Raw genomic sequence first — 18404 nt, 5'->3', positions numbered from 1 at the left:
AACTAGACAGATCTTTGTGGGCAAACTAATGTCTCTCCTTTTTAATATGCTGTCTAGGTTGGTCATAGCTTTTCTTCCAAGGAGCAAGTGTATTTTAATTTCATGTCTGTAGTCACCATCTGCAGTGATTTTGGAGCCCCCAAAAATAAAGTCTGTCACTGTTTCTACTGTTTCCCCATGTATTTGCCATGAAGTGATGAGACCAGATGCCATGGTGACTATGGTTAATAATACTGTATTGTATGTTTGAAAGCTGCTAAGAGAGTAGATCTCAAAAGTTCTTATCATAAAAAAATTTTTTTTAACCATGCACAGTGATGGATGCTAAGTAGACTTATTGTGGGGAACATTTAACAATACACAAATAACTAATTATTATGTTTTACACCTGAAACTAATACAATGTTATCTGTTAATTTTAAGAAAGACCCTTAAAAAATAAAATTAAAAAATTTTGTAAAAGACCCTTGAATAAGAATTGCCTGAGGTCATTTCATGCAAGAAGTCCAATGTTAAAAAGCTGTGCTCACTGAAGAAAGCTCAAATTTCTCATTTTAAGAAGTCTGGGAGATTCCATTTTAATGTTTTGTATCAATTCAATATTTAATATCTTTCCTAATACTTTGTTTTACATCTTCCTTCTTATTCTCATAATTATATTAGATCAAGAAAATAGTAATATAATTGCCTTTTTCCCAACAGGCTTTCAAAAGGTATCTCCAAATTCCCTTGGTTTGCCCCAGTGTCATGTACCAAGGTGACCAATGTCATGATGCACTGGGATTTGAGGAAGGTCAAAGAAGGCAATGGCAACCCACTCCAGTACTCTTTCCTGGAAAATCCCATGGACAGAGGAGCCTGGTAGGCTGCAGTCCATGGGGTGGCTAAGAGTCGGACACGACTGAGAGACTTCACTTTCACTTTTCAGTTTCATGCATTGGAGAAGGAAATGGCAACCCACTCCAGTGTTCTTGCCTGGAGAATCCCAGGGACGGGGGAGCCTGGTGGGCTGCCGTCTATGGGGTCGCACAGAGTCGGACACTACTGAAGCGACTTAGCAGCAGCAACAGCAGGAACCTCCCACCTGGCTAATCTAGGATCGTCTCTTCATCTCAAGCTTTTCAGCAGAATCATATCTGCCAAGTCCCTATTGCAGGTAACACATTCTGGAGATAGGGGACCCTTGGTGGACTTTGGGAGCCCATTACCCTGCCGACTGTGGCAGGATATTTGGTAGTGACTTAGCAATGCTTTGTGTCTTCACCACTTCTCCCCTGAACTCCTTGAGCATGACTGGGTGTACATGGAGAGCAGGATATCAGCCCCACTCAAACGTTTCAATGCATTAACAGCAGACCCAACCACGGCCACTGCTGGGGTGTGCACCAGCTCCTTCTCCTCCTGCCCTCTGGAGTGCCGTCTGGGCACCCATCCCAGTGCCAATGAGTCCCCTCCACCTTGAAAGAGTTAAGTGTCATGAAAAGCAGCATGCAAAGGGGGCCTCTGGAGAGCGGATGCTGTACTTTAGGAAAATGCCTCATTTGCATAGGACAGCATGAGTGTGTGTGTAGTGCACAGCGCTCATCCAGCAACTGGGGGGGGCACCGAGCCATGAGTCAGATGGGGCTGCCGAGGTGGCTCAAGGACTGTCAGGCTGTTTTATCAGAGGTATGCGGGCTTTAACTGATAAGGACAGAGTGCATTCTCTTCTGCATCAGTCAAACTGTACTGGAGGTTGTACATTGTGACAAAATATGGCAGTGCCCAGCAAACATTTCATGGGCTTCCTTACAATTCCCACCCGTTTCATGTGGCTTAGGGTCATGTGATTGAGTTCTGGCATAGAAGCCCCCACCTCTTACTATTGTCTCTGCTCTTTTTCATCTTTCTCTCTCTGACCCTAGACATCAGTGCAACAGGTGCCTCTGAGCTCCACCCATTCTTTTGTTTGTTTGTTTTTGAAGTATAGTTGACCAGCAACACTAGGTTAGTTCCTGGTACACAGCATAGTGATTTTATGTTTCTATACATTTCAAAACGATCACCATGGTAAGTTGTCCCCATCTGTCACCATACAAAGATATTTCACAATTATTGACTGTATTTCCCATACTGTACATTTCATACCCATGTACTTATTCTTCACAGCACTGATCTCAGTTAGTAATGTGTTTTGGAGGGTGTGTTGGTTTAATATCCAGAGCTCCCATCGGACCATAAAGGCCCACATCTGTTTTGTTTCCCTGCTATGTTCCTGGGGCTCAGAACAGTGTGCCTGGTGTAAGAGATGCTCAGTTAACAAGTGCTGAATATTTGAATGAATATTCATTTATTTTGCAGCTAAAAGTTTGCACCTCTTAATCTCCCTTCCCTATTTCTCCCCTCCCCTAAGTCCTCTCCCCTTAGGCACTATCTGTTTCCTATATCAATTACTTTCTTTCTGTTTGTGACATGTGTTCATTTGTTTTGCAGATTCTCCACATAAGTGAAATCATACTGTATTTGTCTTTCCTCTGACTTATTTCATTTAGCATAAAACTCTCTAGGCATATCCATGTTGTTGCAAATGGCAAGGTTTCATTCTTTTTTATGACTGAGTAATATTCCGTTATATATACATATTTCACATCTTCTTTATCAATTCATCTGTTGATGAGAACTTAGGTTGCTTCCATATCTTAACTCTTGTAAGTAATGTTGCAATGAACATAGGGATGTTGGCTCATGGAAATAAGTCTCAAAGATAAGAAATGCATGTAACTGAGTTCTGGTTCTTGTCACTCTAAAATATGAGAGTGTTTTGTTTTTTTTTTTTTCAGATAAATACTCAAGAGTGGAATTGCTGGATCATATAGTAGTTCTATTTTTAACTTTTTGAGAAATCTCTCTTCTATTTCCCTAGTGGCTGCACTAACACTTACACCCTCACCAACACTTGTTATTTGTTGTCTTTTTGATAATAGCCATTCTGACACGTGTGAGGTGACATCTCATTGTGGGTTTGATGTGCCTTTTCCTGATTATTCATAATGTTGAGCATCTTTTCATGTGCCTGTTGGCCATAGATATCTTTTCTTTGGAAAAATGTCTATTCAGGTCCTCTGCCCATTTTTTAAATCAGGTTGTTTGTTTTTTTGACTTTGAGTTGTGTAAGTTCTTTGTATCATTTGGATATTAACCCATTACTGGGATATCATTTGTAAATATCTTCTATTCAGTAGGTTGCCTTTCTTGAGAGAAGATCCTGAACCCTTAGCTTAGTTGAGTCCTGCTGACAAAGGCTTTCATGCCCTCCGCCCGACCCATGTACTTCCTCTTCACAGCACTGATCTCAGTTAGTAATGTGTTTTAGAGGGTGTGTTTGTTTAATATCCAGAGCTCCCATCGGACCATAAAGGCCCACATCTGTTTTGTTTTCCTGCTATGTTCCTGGGGCTCAGAACAGTGTGCCTGGTGTAAGAGATGCTCAGTTAACAAGTGCTGAATATTGGAATGAATACTCGAGTAAGTGAATAAAGGAGAGAAGTGAGCCTTGGACCAAGATGAATTTGTGAGGAGGTAGGAATCTGGACACAAATAGGACATGACAGTCCTCACCGCTCTGGCTCTGTTAGCTTCTGTGAGCAGAGTAGGAAGGGCTGAAGAGCAGGTCCCCCTTTGTGTGCTGGCTGGGTGGGCAGGAAGGGCTGGTGTACATTCAAAGCTCACCACCATGGCGATAGCCACTGGCAGACCAATGTCACCTCTATTCTGCTACCATTGGCCACCCCAGCCATCTCCTACTGCTCTTCTCTAGAGCCTCAGGGCCACTCTCCTCTTTCCATAGCCCTCCGGCCCTCCCCGATGTGAGAGCTGATCAAGCTTCAGGGAGAACTCATTTCATTTGACCTCAAAGAGTTGGGCAGAGGTGGGCTCTCAGCAGAGAAGTATGGATTCCTTGACTCCCATCATAGTCTTTAGGTCCTGGTGCCCTCCTCCATATCAATATTCTAAATGGGAGCAGGCTCCAGACCTCCCACTCTTCCTTTATGAGGCTGGGTGGGGCAGGTGTCCAGGGATTTAGGTGATTCCTACAGAAACCCATCCATCTGCTTTGCCAGGACCACCTCCCTGGGGACGCATTCCCCTGCCCTGGAAGGTTACCAAGAACCTATGATTTTCACTCAGTCCCCTGTGCCCCCACTGCTGGTTTCCCTGAAGCTCTGGATTCATTGCTCATCCTTCCCTCATCTTTAGGGCTTCCCTGATAGCTCAGTTGGTAAAGAATCCACCTGCAATGCAGGAGATCCCAGTTTGATTCTGGGGTTGGGAAGATCCCCTGGAGAAGGAATAGGCTACCCACTCCAGTATTCTTGGGCTTCCCTTGTGGCTCAGCTGGTTAAAAATCCACCTGCAATGCAGGAGACCTGAGTTTGATCCCTGGGTTGGGAAGATTCCCTGGAGAAGGGAAAGGCTACCCACTCCAGTATTCTAGCCTGGAGAATTGCATGGACTGTATAGTCCATGCGGTCACAAAGAGTTGGACACTACTGAGCAACTTTCATTCATTCATTCCCTCATCTTGAAATTCACTCCTTCTTGGCATTCTTTTTTTTTTCCTTAAAAAAGCTGCTTGCTTATTGATTGATTCTGTTCCCCAGAAAGTACAAATCTCTATGACTCTAATAATTATTTAGATATTACCAAGATTGGACTCTTACAACCATAGAAAACCAGTGTTGGGAAGGATCTTAGAGCCCATCTAGTAAAATCTTATTTCATCAAGGCATGGATTGAATGAAATAGTCAAAACTTGATCAGTTTTGGCTTTCAAAACGTAATTAAAATTTTTTTTCATTGGTGGATAATTGCTTTCCAGTGTTGTGTTGGTTTCTGCCATGCAACCACGTAAATCAGCCATAAGTATATGGATGTCCTAACACTCTTGAACCTCCCTCCCACCCACCACTCCATCCCACCCTTCTACGTTGTCACAGAGCACCAGGTTGCCCCCTGGCATTCTTACAGAACTTCTGTCCCTGTGATTTCTTATTCTCACTTGCTGCCCGGTCTTTCTCCCCCAAAGCTCTAAAGGTCTCAGTCTTTCCTCTTCTCACTCAGTCTCTCTCTCTCACTGGCGTATCCATTCCTGCAGCTTCAGGGATCACTGCCAGGTGGAGTATCATTCTGCCTTCTGACTCTGCCTGGAAGCACTTGCCTGTAGGATAACCTCAAAGACCTGAGCAAAACCCTCAAGGATGCCACCATCTTCCACTTCTCATGCAGAACCGCAGCTGCCCAGACCATGTGAGACAGGGGACTAACACAGCCAAAGTCACTCTTACAGTACATTTCTGCCTTGCCCAGCTAGTCACTGTGTCTCCCAGAAGAGAGGCCTTGTGTACAGGGTGTATTCAGAAGGACTGTCTCCCAGAGTTGAAGGAGACTTGGGCAATGAGCATGAGCACCCACGAGGGCTGCTCTCCTGGGAGGGGAGCAGGTGGCACCCTGCCACCTGGGTCCCTCACCCCCAGGTGGAGTGGCATGAGCTACACACAGGATCTCTCCCAGGATATGAGTAAATGGTGGTGTGAAAGGATGATGGCAAAGAGGTTTGGGGTTTGAAACCATGTCATCTGGGGACTGAAGAGGGTAAGGAGGCATTTGAGGGCTCCAGGATCCAAGATGGTGTCACTGGGTGTGGGGCTCAGAAAGCATCTCTTGGTGGGATTCATTGGAACAGACTCCTTGGCCCTCTGGCGAAGGTCCTTCACTTTGCTCAGGCCGGACCACACACCCTGCACTCGGTTGTTTGTTCACTGGCTCACGTCTTATCTCCCCTTCAGACTGGAATCTCCACTAAGATAGGACGATGCCTTTCCTGCTCTTTGGTGCTCTAGGCATTCCATCAAAGTTTGCTGAGTGAACCAGTGAACCCCAATTCTTTGCTTTTGTTCTGTTTCCTCCTTGTAGATGCTCTGCTCCCCCATCCCCATCCCTCTCTACTTGTCAAACCCCCGCCCCCATCCTTTAAGGCCCATTGTAATGACATCCTTCTGATTCTCTCAGCTTGGAGCCACTACTCTTCATGCTGAATCTCTGTGGCACACAGCTTGGCGCTATCGTATCACTTTACACCTTTTGCTTTGGGTTGTAATGATTTCTGTACCCATCTCGGTCCCTCTAGTAGAGAGTGAGTTCCTTGGGGGTGGGGCAATATGCATCATCTGTGTATTCTTCCTTCCCTCCTCCCTGGCACAGTGCTTTCTATGCAGTAGGCTCAATATAAGAAGGCAAGTGGCCCTTTACTGGTCCAGATACTGCTTCTTTAAAGCCCAGGGTGGGGTCTCTGAGCCTCCTTTCCCTGGGCTGGGCACTCGGCCCTGCTGACTGGATCATGTCCAAGGTCTGCCTCCTCCCTCCCCCACCAATCCCTGCTAACACTTTGCCTAAATCTTGGCCTGCCCAGTACCATTTTAGACATTTGCATGGCCTGACCACAGCGAGGTAGCAGGGGAAAGACTGGGCTGTATGGATAGTCTGGTCCTCCTAGGCCCTTTGGCAAGCACCCAGGAGAGCAGAGATTGCCTGATACGGAGGGAGCTGGGCTCCAGGACCCCTGTACTGCCCCCATGCCCTCATTACCAGTAAAGCATAGAGTGAACCTACTGCATGTCTGTGGTCACCAAGCACTGTTGTGCTGACAGAGGCAATAACAGGATGTGTGTGCGGCGGGTGGGGGTGAGTGAGTCATCAGGGAAGGGCCGAGACCCAGAGGAGCTCACAGAATAGATCTTCCTCAACCTTTGCTGTTTGGGCTGCCAGAGACTCAGAGGCAGTTCTTCCAGGAAGATTTAACCCTGGTATTTCGAGGGTCTTCATCCCTGAGTCAGACCCCACACCCACACTTGGTCCAGAGGTTTTTAAACACTGGATTTTGCAGAATCACCTGGAGTGTTTGTTCAATGGAGATGTCTAGGGCTGCCTGAACACCTGATTTGCACCCTGACTTGTAGATCTGGTCCATTCCTCGTATCCCTAGGGAAATTCTTACCATGGTGTCAGCTTCTTGCTGAGGGCAGTGGGTAGATGCCCCTGGGATGCCTGGCAAAGGAGGCAGCCTTAGAAAGCAAGGTCAAGCTCAGGGGTCAGGCTGCAGGTGGTGAGGAGGGTGGTGAGTGGAGAGGTGACGGAGGAAGTGCTTGCTGGCTGGAGGTGAGCAGAAGGCTGGGCTGACAAACGAGCTGCACCTGAAGGCTGCTTGGCCTTGGTTGGTTAGAACAGAATTGGTGGAACTGGAGAAGATGGGAGCTGGAAGGGTCAGCTCCCCCTTGACATTCAGAAACAGAAAAATCCCCCTGAAAAGATATAAAGCTATTCGTCTGCAGTAGTCAGCAAGAGACACTAATTTGTACTTTTGAGAAGAATTCTCAAGCAGGGTTTGCTGAGTTCACTCAGAGAACCTTGTTGGAGGCTGCAGGAAACCCAGCCATGGCCCTGAAAACACACACACACAATCTAGAACATGCATGCGTGCATACACACACACACACACACACACACACACACACACATAGCCTAGAGGATTAATGTAGTAGCTCAGAGCAGACTCTAGAGCTGATGTCCTGAGATCAAATTCCAGCTCTTATATGGGTGACCTCAGCCACCTTAACCTTTAATGCCTCACTTTCCTTCTCTAAAAAAAATGGGGCTAGTCATCATCCTACTTCATCAGATTATCATTAAGATTAAATGAGTTATATATAGAAAGAAGTTAGAGCAGTGCCTGGTACATAGTAAGCATCATACAAGCAGGTGCTGTTGCCATTATTATTATTTTAGATTTAGAATATGGACATCTAGGACCCAGCACCCAGGACAGATCTATTTAGACTCTTACTCGGAGTTTGGTCCACTGACCAGAAGCATCAGGAGCTCGTCAGCAATGCAGTCTTGGCCCTGGTCCTAGATGGACTGAATCAGAATCTGCATTTGACAAGAGTCCAGGTGAACACGTGAGCACAAGGAAGTTTGTGAAGCACAGCTTTAGAGCACACAAGAGGCCACGCCCAGAAGCTCGGCCAGGCACTGGGCTGTTTTGGGGAAGGAGGCTGACAAGGGTTAAGCTGCCCTGCCATGGGGTCCCCACTGCCTGGAAAGCCCCCACATCCTTGTCAGTGCGGGCATTTTACGTGAGGATGCGGTCTGGGTCCTTACACGTCAGTGTGTGGGGACTCCCTGGTGCCCGGGACCACTGTGGGGGCGCGATGGGTGAGGCCGCACCCCCAGAGCCCAGAGGATGCTGTGAGGTCAAGTGGTGGTTTGCTGGAGTACCAGGCGCTCAGGAGGCGGTCCACCTGCTCCTGACTGGAGACTGCGCGCAGGTGGGCCTTCCCGCTTCCACCGTCCAGGCCGTCTGGGGGCTCGGGCCTCTCAGGGGCCTCCGGACCCCTACCCGCAGAGTCCCGGCACAGCCCCCGCGCCTGCATCTCGCTCTGCATGCTGGCGAAGAAGTGTAGCACGCAGCGGTGCGCAAAGTCCCGCGCGTGCTCACAGCACGTCTCGTCGAAGAGCTTCTGCTCCAGGTCCACGTAGTTGCTCCAGTATCTGCGCTGCAGGAAGACTGTCTGGTCGAAGCAGGGCCTCAAGCAGCGGGCCAGGAAGGCCAGGAGGATCAGCAGCAGGGTGAGACTCCAGCCAATGGCCTAGAGGGTGGGGAGCGCTAATGTAAGCGTTCAGACACACAGATATTGTACAGTGTGGCAAGGGTGTCCCCTTTACTTATCCCTTCCATCCATTTTCAGATCTACCCGCCTTCCAATTCAGTCATCCATTCTACCAACTACCTCCATCCATCCTCTCTCCCATTCATTCATTCCTCCTTCCATCCACTTTCTATCCAACTATCTCTCATCCATCCCGTCATCCATCCTCTTATCTGACTATATATCTATTGTCTTCCTATCAAGCCACCTTCTCAACCATGCTCCTATCTGTCCATATCCCTCTATCCAACCATCTATGCTCCCATCCATTCATGTTCCCATACTCTCATCCTTGTTTCCATTTATCTCTATCTAATCATCTATCCACTTGTTATTTATCCCCCCTGCCTTCCTCCTGAACAAACACACCTTACAATCCTTTTGTTTCCTCCCATGTATTTATTTATCTTCCCACAGTTTCCACCCTTGGAAGCATAAAGCTGCTTTCCTTTGTCCTGACATTTTTCTACAAAGGTATTGTTCATAGCTGAAGATGCTATATAAGCCGCAGTTCTAAGCCACTGCTTAGAGTGACTCTGTTTTAGGTTCCCCCTGCCTGATGAGCACTTCACACAATGCTAAACTGTTTATTTTCCTCCTGTTAATCATTCTTTTTGTTAGAGTCTCAGCTGAAAACCTAAGGTGGGTGGAGGTAACGTTTCGCCTTCTTGCACTCCCATCCATTCATCTGTGCATCCACCCATCATCCTTTCGTCTTTTTATCTGGTTCTTCATCCATGCTTATATATGTGCATCCATCCCATCTATGCATCCATCCATCCTATATTTTCAGGGAGATACCGAGGACTCAGTCTTTGCTCTCACAGAGCTAACACTTTAGTGGAAGTTACAATGACATAGGTGATGACTGGCTAAGTGCCATGTTGAGGGATGTATCTTGGGTCATGGAAATTCTGAGAGGGGACACCTGACCTGAATTTGAGGCCTCAGAGAACAGTGAAGTTGAGGCTGAGACCTAAAGGCTGATGATAGTTTACAAGATGTGAACAGGAAACAGTGTTCCAGGCCAAGAGTAAAGAGAAGCTGAAGTAATTCTGAGGCTGGAGCCCCAGCCTGGCTGCTCCTGGCCCTCCCCTCTGCCCAGCCAGAGGTATTGAGACATCACCTAGGACTAGAGCAACTTTATAGACCTGGAGCAGAAAAATCATCCTCTAAACCACAAGACTTATTTGAATCCTTATCATTTGTAGATGTGATTGACAAAGCTCTCTGCCTGGCCTCTCACGAGGCCCTCCCTTCCCCCCACTCTAAGTTTAAAATGCTTGTGTGAGTATTTTACTTGGAGGAGCATTTAATGTGACTGATCGTTTACAGCTGAGTCAGGACTCAAACCCTGGTCTGAGGATTCTGCACTCTTTCCAGGGATAGTGAACTAGTCTACAGTGTTTACATCCACAGGGACATCAAGGTGAGTAGACCGAACCTCCGTTTATTTTGCAGGAGAACCCGAGGCCCAGAGGGGAAGGGGCTCATGGCCGTGGTCACAGTCTGAAGCAGAATCAAGTGTGTCCCAAGCATGGCCTTCTCTTTGCCACTCCACGGGCCTGCATTCACCATGAGCCTGTCCTGACACCCCAGAGAGCTAGGGTGTATCTCCAGTGATGCTCTGCACGTGGTGGGACCATGTAAACACTTTTGGGGAGACACAGCCCAAGCAGGCTCTGGCAGTGGTGAGGGTGGGATCTGGAGCTTGGGCTGTGGTTTGTCCCCAGGATAATGGATTCTGTGCTCTGTGGGGAGCCAAGCGTCTGGGGAGGACCTGCATAGTAGGGGAGGGTTTGGAGGAATGCCATTTTAGATTCCTGCCCAGCCTCTTACAAACTGTGTGCCTTTGGCCTTGTGAACTAAACTCTCAGAGCCTCAGTTTCCTCATCTGCAAAGTGGGACAATCATGATGGCATCTATCTCATAGGGCAGTTTTGAGAATTAAATGAAGTAATGCATGTGAAATGCTTAACAGTGCCTGACACATAAGTGCCTCATAAGTGGTAATTACTGTTATTTCTGAGGGGTGGGCAGAATGCGTGTGTGGGGTGGGGGCAGGGTAGTGCAGTATATCTGCAGCGTTTCCTGCCATCCAACCTGGAGATGAGCCTAGCTGACTCCAGAAGGGTATGGACACCTGGTCTCCACCCTCAGGTGAGTCAGTGTTGATGGCAAAGTGCCCACATCCTGGGCCTGACACTGTCCTGTGTATGGGTCATGTCTCTGATCACCCCCCCAGGGACCACATGCTCCGCGGTTGTGTCTCTAGCATTGGGAGGGGGCCTCAGGAAACCATGTATACCTCCTCACCCCGCACCCCTCGGAACCAGTGCAGGACATTTCCCAGGGCAGGGAGAAGAAACCCCCCAACCCCCCAAATTACCTGTGACAGGCACCGCAGGTAGCGAGACACCGCCTTCCGAGCGGGGCTGTTCCTGACCAGCTCATCCTCCTTGCAGGGCACCTTGGCCAGAAAGAGCTGCACCTGACTGGGGGTCATGTTGGTGAAGTCTAGAAACTTCTCAGGGTCCACGGAGCTGCTGAAGGCGCACACGAAGCACTTTCCATCGAGGAGGGCCAGCAGGATCCAGATGAGGGGGGCGGCCAGCGCTCTCTGCAGTACAGAGGAGCACATGTACCTGGGAACAGAGGAAGGGAGCGGGAACACAGGGCAGCCAGAATTCAGCTGCAGCAGGAAGGCTACAGGGGGGATGCGAGGATGAACTTCCCAGGATGGTGCGTGGTTACCCCAAAGGGAGGGTTGCAGCTCCCACTGCAGAGGCCCGAGCAGCAGAGGGTTGGGGAGAAGCAGAGCTGGGGTCCTGGGAGCCCTGGGACTGGAACACTGGGGAGCTGGTATTCTTCCTGCCTGAGCCTTTGTAGCAGACTCTGTTAGTGCTCTGCTCAGGCCAGAAGCATCTAGAGCATTGGTGGGTAGTTTCTATTCACGTGGAGAGCCTGAAGACCTCTGACCTCAGCCCCCTGCATGGCTCTGAGGCTTCAGAGGAGTCCCTGCTCCCAGTGCGGGGTGGCCTGGAGGGTTCACCTCAATCCCAGAGGGCAGGGCCTGGTAGTTTAATGCCCCAGCATCCGGGACCCTCAGTGGGATGATTCTGAAGTGGGTTCTACCCACTCCCTTAGGCCCCTCAAAGGACTGAGCCCCAGTTGCCTCCTTATTATCACTTCTTTCCAGAGCCTGCTTTTGGGGGGACCCTAAACTAAGAGGGTCCTGTGGAATAACCTGCCCAGAGACGGCATTACACACCTCCTGCAGTGTCCAGGGAGCCTCTGATTGTCCCCAGGTGCCTCTTTTGACCTACTATGTCTAGTGGCCTGAATTGGGTGTTGGTCACAGGACAGGAGCTCAGTGGAGCTGGAACCACAAGACTCCAGAGGAAAAGCCTCCCTGCGTGGCTGAATCACAGGGAGCCGGGAGCCCCTGGCAACATTAAAGAGAGGCTGCTTATGCACAGAATGCAGGTGTTTTTAACTTGCGCGTGTGCTCAGTCGCTCAGTTGTGTCTGACTCATTGTGACCCCAGGACTGTAGCCCACCAGGCTCCTCTGTCCATGGGATTCTCCAGGCAAGAATCCTGGAATGGGTTACCACGCCCTCCTCCAGGGGATCTTCCCCACTCAGGAATCGAACCTGGGTCTCTTATGTCTCCTGCATTGGCAGGCTGGTTGTATACAAAACATAGGATGGTGTGCGCTGGCTGTGTGTATGTGTGTGTGTACATGGCCTACCTGGTGGTGAATTATAAATATGTTGTAGGCAGGGGTGGCTCCAGCATTTTCTATGGGGGCAAGGTGGTTAGAAGGTGGAAACAAAGACTTGTTACGAAGTTACATAATATGCCCTTGAGAACACCCCAGTTGTCTACATCAATAGAGGAGAGGAGAAGATCAGAAGTGAACTAAAACCCACCAAGTCCCTCCTACCACTGCCCGTGGATCTAGAGCACTTGGGTATTTTGTCTAAAACACTCAGGGCAGCGGTTCTGGGTTTGATTTGAATCTGAGCCTCTTCCTTGCTGTGGGAGCTCAGCCAAGTGACTTAACCTCTCTGTGCCTCAGGTCCCCCATCCTTAAAAATGGATCCAAGACAGGAAGAGACCCAGGGCCGAGGTAAGAATTCAGAGGCTGTGCACACACAGTACTTGGCACAGAGCTTGGCTGACTGTTGGCCAGGGAGTATTATGAATTGCTAAAGTCTGTCAGCTTTTCTTCTCTCTCTCTCTCTCTTTTTTGGCTGTGTTACATGACTTGCAGGATCTGAGTTCCCTGAGCAGGGATTGAACACAGGCCACAGCAGTGAAAGAGTGAAAGTGTCGAGCCCTAACCACAGGACGGTCAGGGAATTCCCCATCAGCTTTTCTTGATACAGGGCACCGACCAGGGTCTGAGGACACAGTGATAGCATATGGGGTCTTTGCCCTCGGGGAGCTTGCAGGAGACAGGATGCAGCCTTCAAGCCAACCACGCCTCTCATATGTGTAATACGGTATGCACATCATGGGATGGTCCTTCATGCATGTGGGGAGTTATAATCCATGGCCAGCAGGACAGACGTGACCTGGATAATTCTTAGGAGTCCTGTGTCATTCACGCGTCTTTATCATTGGGCGTGGGAAGGTGACAGACAACGGGATCAGAAATATCTGTTTCCAGAGTGGAGACTGGCAAATCTGTCTCTGTGAACTGATGGTGCCTTGGTATCATTTTCTGGGGGAGAGCAGGGGGCACATCTGAAAGTAGGGTGCCTGTGGGGGTGCCTGGGGGAGCCCTGACCATACCCATGGGGGTCACTGGGGTTTGGGGAGCCCCTGGCAGTACTTATGCAGTTGGGGGAGCCCCTGACAATGCCCACGGGGAGCTGGAGGGGGGTGGGACCGCACCTGACGATGCCCGGGTCCTTCCTCCGGTGCCCGGCGGGCCGGCGCCACTCCTCCACCATCACCACGGACTGCCGGTTGGCCAGGAGGCCGCAGAGGAATAGGGCGATCGGGGGTGTGAACAGCAGGCCCAGTCCGTAGAGGGCATTGTAGCGCGCCAGGCAGGGGCAGTTGAAGTCAAACGAGGAGTACAGCTTGACGGTGACCATGGCCAGCAGCAGGCAGACGCCATTCATTACCGACTCGGAGCTGGACTGGAAGTGCAGGAAGAGTGTGCGGAATTTATCCATGGCCGCGGCCTGGGTGGGGGCCAGGGAGGCTTCAGCTGCCTTCCTGGTCAATGCCACACTGGGGGCAAGTCAGGGGCTGCAAGAGGTTCTTCTCTTCCAAGGGCCTGAGGGGACCAGGAGGAGACGGCGTCCGGCCAAGGGTGTGAGGCAGAGGCAGGCTCTCTCTACAGGCTCCCAACTGTCCCCTACTGCTCCGCTCCTCTCTGGGAGATGAGTCACTGCTCTGTAACCAGCCAGCCCACAGCACCTCTAGGCAAATGGGCCCCACCCTGTCCCCCCATCCCTCCCCAGCCGATTCCTTCCTTTCTTCAGGGTTTGGATACTGATGCTGGACAGCTGGTGGGGCTGCCCGTGGAGGACAGGCAAATTCTGGGTGTGGTTAAGGCCATGGCACTGATGGAGCCAGTTACATTTTCCGGTTCTTGGTTAAGAACATGACTTAGCTCTGCTGAGCCCAGGGAGCTTTCACATTGGTTTTTGTGCTGGGAGGAGCCAGGAGGGACGCCTTACTCTGCCTGAAGCCATCCTGCAAGAGAAGTCTCTTGAAGAGCATTGAAACTGTTTCAGTGTTTGCCCGGGTTGGGGAAGGGGAGGCCTTCTAGATGGAGGGTACTGCCTGGTCAAGGGCACGGAGGTGAGAAGCAGCCAGGTATGGGTTGGCAGTTTGGGGTTGCTTGACTGTAGTGTCAGATGGGGGGTGTTGGGAGATGGGGTGGGGGCTCAGTGAGTGCCTGCGACTCTTTCCTCCACTTATTCTGCTGCCCTTCAGGTCTGGCCACTGGCCAGCCCAGGTCTCCCTAAAGCACAGGTCCCACTGCATCACTCCTCTGCTCAAGTGTGGCCGGGCCCCATCAGCCTCCTTATCGTGACATTCAAGGCCCTCCTGACAGTACTCACAAGTGTCTTCTCACCTCCACACATTTGCAGATGCCTCTTCCCCTGGAGAACACATGCCCCTTCCTCCCACCTGCTCTGCAAGACGCAAGGATGAGGCCTTTCAGCAAGCTGCCCCTGGCGACCTCAGCTCTCGGGAGCCTCTCCTCCCATTTGGCCCTTGGAAAGGCCGCTCCTGCCTGCTGCTCCTGCCTCCCAGGTGTGGGGTGGATCTCCCAGCTAGGATGGGACCTGCACTCACACCTGCTCGTTCCTGCAGCCTCCAGCAGCGTGACAAGCATACCGCAAGGGCGGCAGAGGTTTGTTCTCTGTGATGTTGACACTCATTCCCCCTGCTTCCGTCTCTAGCTTTGTCCTCTCTGCCCAGGCCTTGACCTGCACCTGCCCCTCTGTCTGCTCCTAGGAAGCAGATGGAACGAAGGTGCTGCCCTGAGGTCTCTCTGTCTCTCTCCCTCTCGTTCTGCTGGTCTCTCCATCTCTGACTCTGCCTTTCTTTGTGTTGTGACTCTGTACGTCCCTCGGCGTGTGTGTCTGAGTCTTTCCGAGTGTCTTTCTGTCTCTGTCCCCCTCTCTGTCCTGCAGTCTCTTCCTATCTATCTTTCCCTCCTCCTCACCTGCAGCCCACCCCACAACACCCCATCTTCCTGGCCCCCAGTCCTGACCCAGGCAGCCTGACTTATGGAGGGGAGTGGAGGCAGCCACAGGAACTGCTCCTGGTCACAGATCCATGGGTGTGGCCTGAGCCTGGGCTGGGAGTGGGTGAAGCCCGGGCCCTTCCTCAATCTTCTCCCCTCTATCTCCCTCACTGGCAGCTCAGCGCTGCCCCTGAGCTAAGGAAAACCTCAGGGGCTGGGGTGCCCTTGACTCCACTGACGCCTGCTCCATCCAGCCTGGACCAGTGATGTCATCGGCACTTTGCTCACAGTCACGAGCGCCACTCCCATGAGCCCTCTGGAGCACGGGAGGCAAGTATCTTTCTGAGTCCTTCTGGGCCCAGGGGCGCAGCAACACTCGCCAATCCCCACAGAGCCCATCTGCACTGTGGCAGCTGCGCTGACCGCCCTTCTTCCTGTAATTTCAAACAACTTTTAGAAAATGGAAATATCTCCATCTTTTTTTTCTGATTAAACACACCATTATGAAAAAGTTAAAAATAGAGAATATGAAAGTGTCCCCAAGACTGCCCTCCCACCCCCACCCCGGGGCCCCGGAGTCTCCCTGTCACGTATCAGTGTGTGTTGCCCCACACTGGCGTGCCATGCCGTTGGCCTACCTGGCCTTCCTCTGGAGACTCCGGGGACCACTGAGTGAAGCTCTGGGCATGCTACTCACCCGCCCAGGAGCCCCGGGGGTGCTGGGAGAGGGGACTTCCATCTGAGGCCGGTCTCTCCCTTCTCTCAACCCTCATGATACAGGAGGACTTACTGTGTCTCCATTTCAGTTCCTCTGAAAAATGAGAGCCCGGCAGTTTGAGGGACCCCTGCTGCTGCTGCTGCTGCTGCTGCTGCTGCTGCTAAGTCACTTCAGTCGTGTCTGACTCTGTGCGACCCCATAGACGGCAGCCCACCAGGCTCCCCCGTCCCTGGGATTCTCCAGGCAAGAACACTGGAGTGGGGTGCCATTTCTGGGACCTGCCAAATGAATGCTGTGTAGATCATTTAGCCTGTAGTTTAAGTCAGACTGTCCGCAATATGTCCTGCAAACTTGCTAAGTTATCTGTGCAGTCTCTACCTCTGATGAAGTAGTAACAGACAGAGGCCTGGGTCCCATTCTTTGTAGTTTATCCAGTGATGTGCTGTCAGGACCTGTGTGAGGGAAGGGTGGGGGCGGGGAGGGAGAGGGCTGGAGTGTGACTCTGCAGGGAGGGGAAGGAAGAAGGGAGGGGAGGGGAGGAGAGGGAGAGGAGGGAGGGAGGGAGAGGGGAAGAGGGAAGAGGAGAGGCGGGGGAGGGGAGAGGGGAGACTTGAGGGGAGGGAGGAGGGAAGGGAGAGAGGGGAGGGGAGGGGAAGGGAGGGCGCACGTTCTGGAGAAAACTTTCTAGCCTGTCTCTAGCAGAGAACCGCAGCCACCACCACCAGATTCCTGGGGCAGGGGAGGGTGCAGGGCCCCGGAGAGGCTGGGTGTCCTGACCTGGGTCACACAGCCTTGGTGGGGACAGGGCCAGGAAGGAAGCTGGGCTCCTCCTCTGTGCCTCCCAGCCCTGGTCAGCCTCGGGGCTGCTGCCAGGAGAGGGGACTGTCTGGCTAAGGCTGTGTTTCTCAACCCTGAACCACCTGAGAACAGAGGGGAGAGAGGTGGGCTGAGAGGATCTGAGCACGCAGCGCTCCCATTCTACTCTGAGGGAGAGGGGAGTGGTCAAAGGGCCGCCAGCCAGCCGCCTCTAACCTTGGGAGTCTCCAGAAAAGAATGGACAATGGGGGCTTCCCTGGTCTTCCAGTGGTTAAGATTCTGTGCTCCCAACGCAGGGGACCGGGGGTTGGATCCCTGGTCAGGGAACTAAATCCCAGGTGCCACAACTAAGACCTGTGCAGCCAGATAAATAATTTTGAAAAAGAGAAAGAACGGACAATGCATCTGGGAGAACACTGCAGAAAACTGGGACAAGGTCTCTCCCAGGCCAGCCTGTTCATAGCTCCAACCTCTAGGAGGTGAGACAGCCCTCCCAGGTCAGCCTGGGCCCTGGGCCTCACAGGAAAGGAGAACCAACTGGTGTGACTGCACTGGCCCTTGCTGGGTATTTACTGGAAAACACTCAAGCAAAGAAAAAGGCAAAAAGGAAGCCCAGCACAGCTTAAAGGGATGTTACCTCTCAGGGTGAGCAGCTGGCTTTACATCTTAAAAAATTCTGTATTTTCTAAATTGTCTATTTTGTAATAATGATTTTTAAAATTTCCCAATAAAAACCATAAATGTTTTTTACTGGAAAAACTCAACGGGATTAAGGGACAAGGTAAAAGGGAGGAAGATCACCTTTTGTTGCCTGGAGCTTAGGCCTGCTGAACAAGGAAAGGCAGAAATAGAGGGAAGATAGAAGAAAGATTTGTTATTCCTGTGTGTGGAAAGCAAATTAACTTGTAGATGTGCTGCAGAATAATGCCTCAGATCTGATTCTTCTAAACTCCCTACCCCACCTTGGGGTGCCTCATCTTTTTTTTTTTTTTTTTTTTAAGATTTATTTGATGTGAACCATTTTTAAAGTCTTTACTGAATTTGTTACAATACTACTTCTGTCTTATGTTTTGGTTTTCCGGCCTCAAGGCACATGGGATCTCAGTTCCCCAACCAGGGATTGAACCAGCACCCTGTGCATTTGGAAGGCAAAGTCTTAACCATGGGACCACCAGGGAAGTCCCCAGATCTTTTAAATCTGGAAAATTTTTTAAAGTCAGATTTTCATTTTAATGTTGACTTAAATCTATTTAGCACTTTTAAATATGTGTTAATATGTGTTAACTTGCAATTCAGAGAAGGCAATGGCACCCCACTTCAGTACTCTTACCTGGAGAATCCCATGGACAGAGGAGCCTGGTAGGCTGCAGTCCATGGGGTCGCTAAGAGTCGGACACGACTGAGCGA

At 50.6% G+C, this 18404-nt stretch overlaps 1 protein-coding gene across 1 annotated transcript; it reads right to left on the bottom strand.

Annotated features, from left to right (window-relative positions):
* Positions 1-7829: 7829 nt before the first annotated feature.
* Positions 7830-13934, bottom strand: CALHM3 (calcium homeostasis modulator 3). Its single transcript, XM_010859414.1, has 3 exons — positions 13648-13934; positions 11134-11389; positions 7830-8684 (listed from the first exon to the last, which is right to left on the bottom strand). The coding sequence occupies exons 1-3, from the start codon at positions 13932-13934 to the stop codon at positions 8193-8195; spliced, it is 1035 nt and encodes a 344-aa protein (XP_010857716.1). The 3' UTR covers positions 7830-8192.
* Positions 13935-18404: the final 4470 nt, after the last annotated feature.

The sequence above is a fragment of the Bison bison genome, unplaced genomic scaffold (assembly GCF_000754665.1).
Source record: "Bison bison bison isolate TAMUID 2011002044 unplaced genomic scaffold, Bison_UMD1.0 scf7180017864456, whole genome shotgun sequence".
NCBI lineage: Eukaryota > Metazoa > Chordata > Mammalia > Artiodactyla > Bovidae > Bison > Bison bison.
Note: the sequence above shows the minus strand (reverse complement) of the source record. Positions and strands in the feature narration are given on the sequence as shown.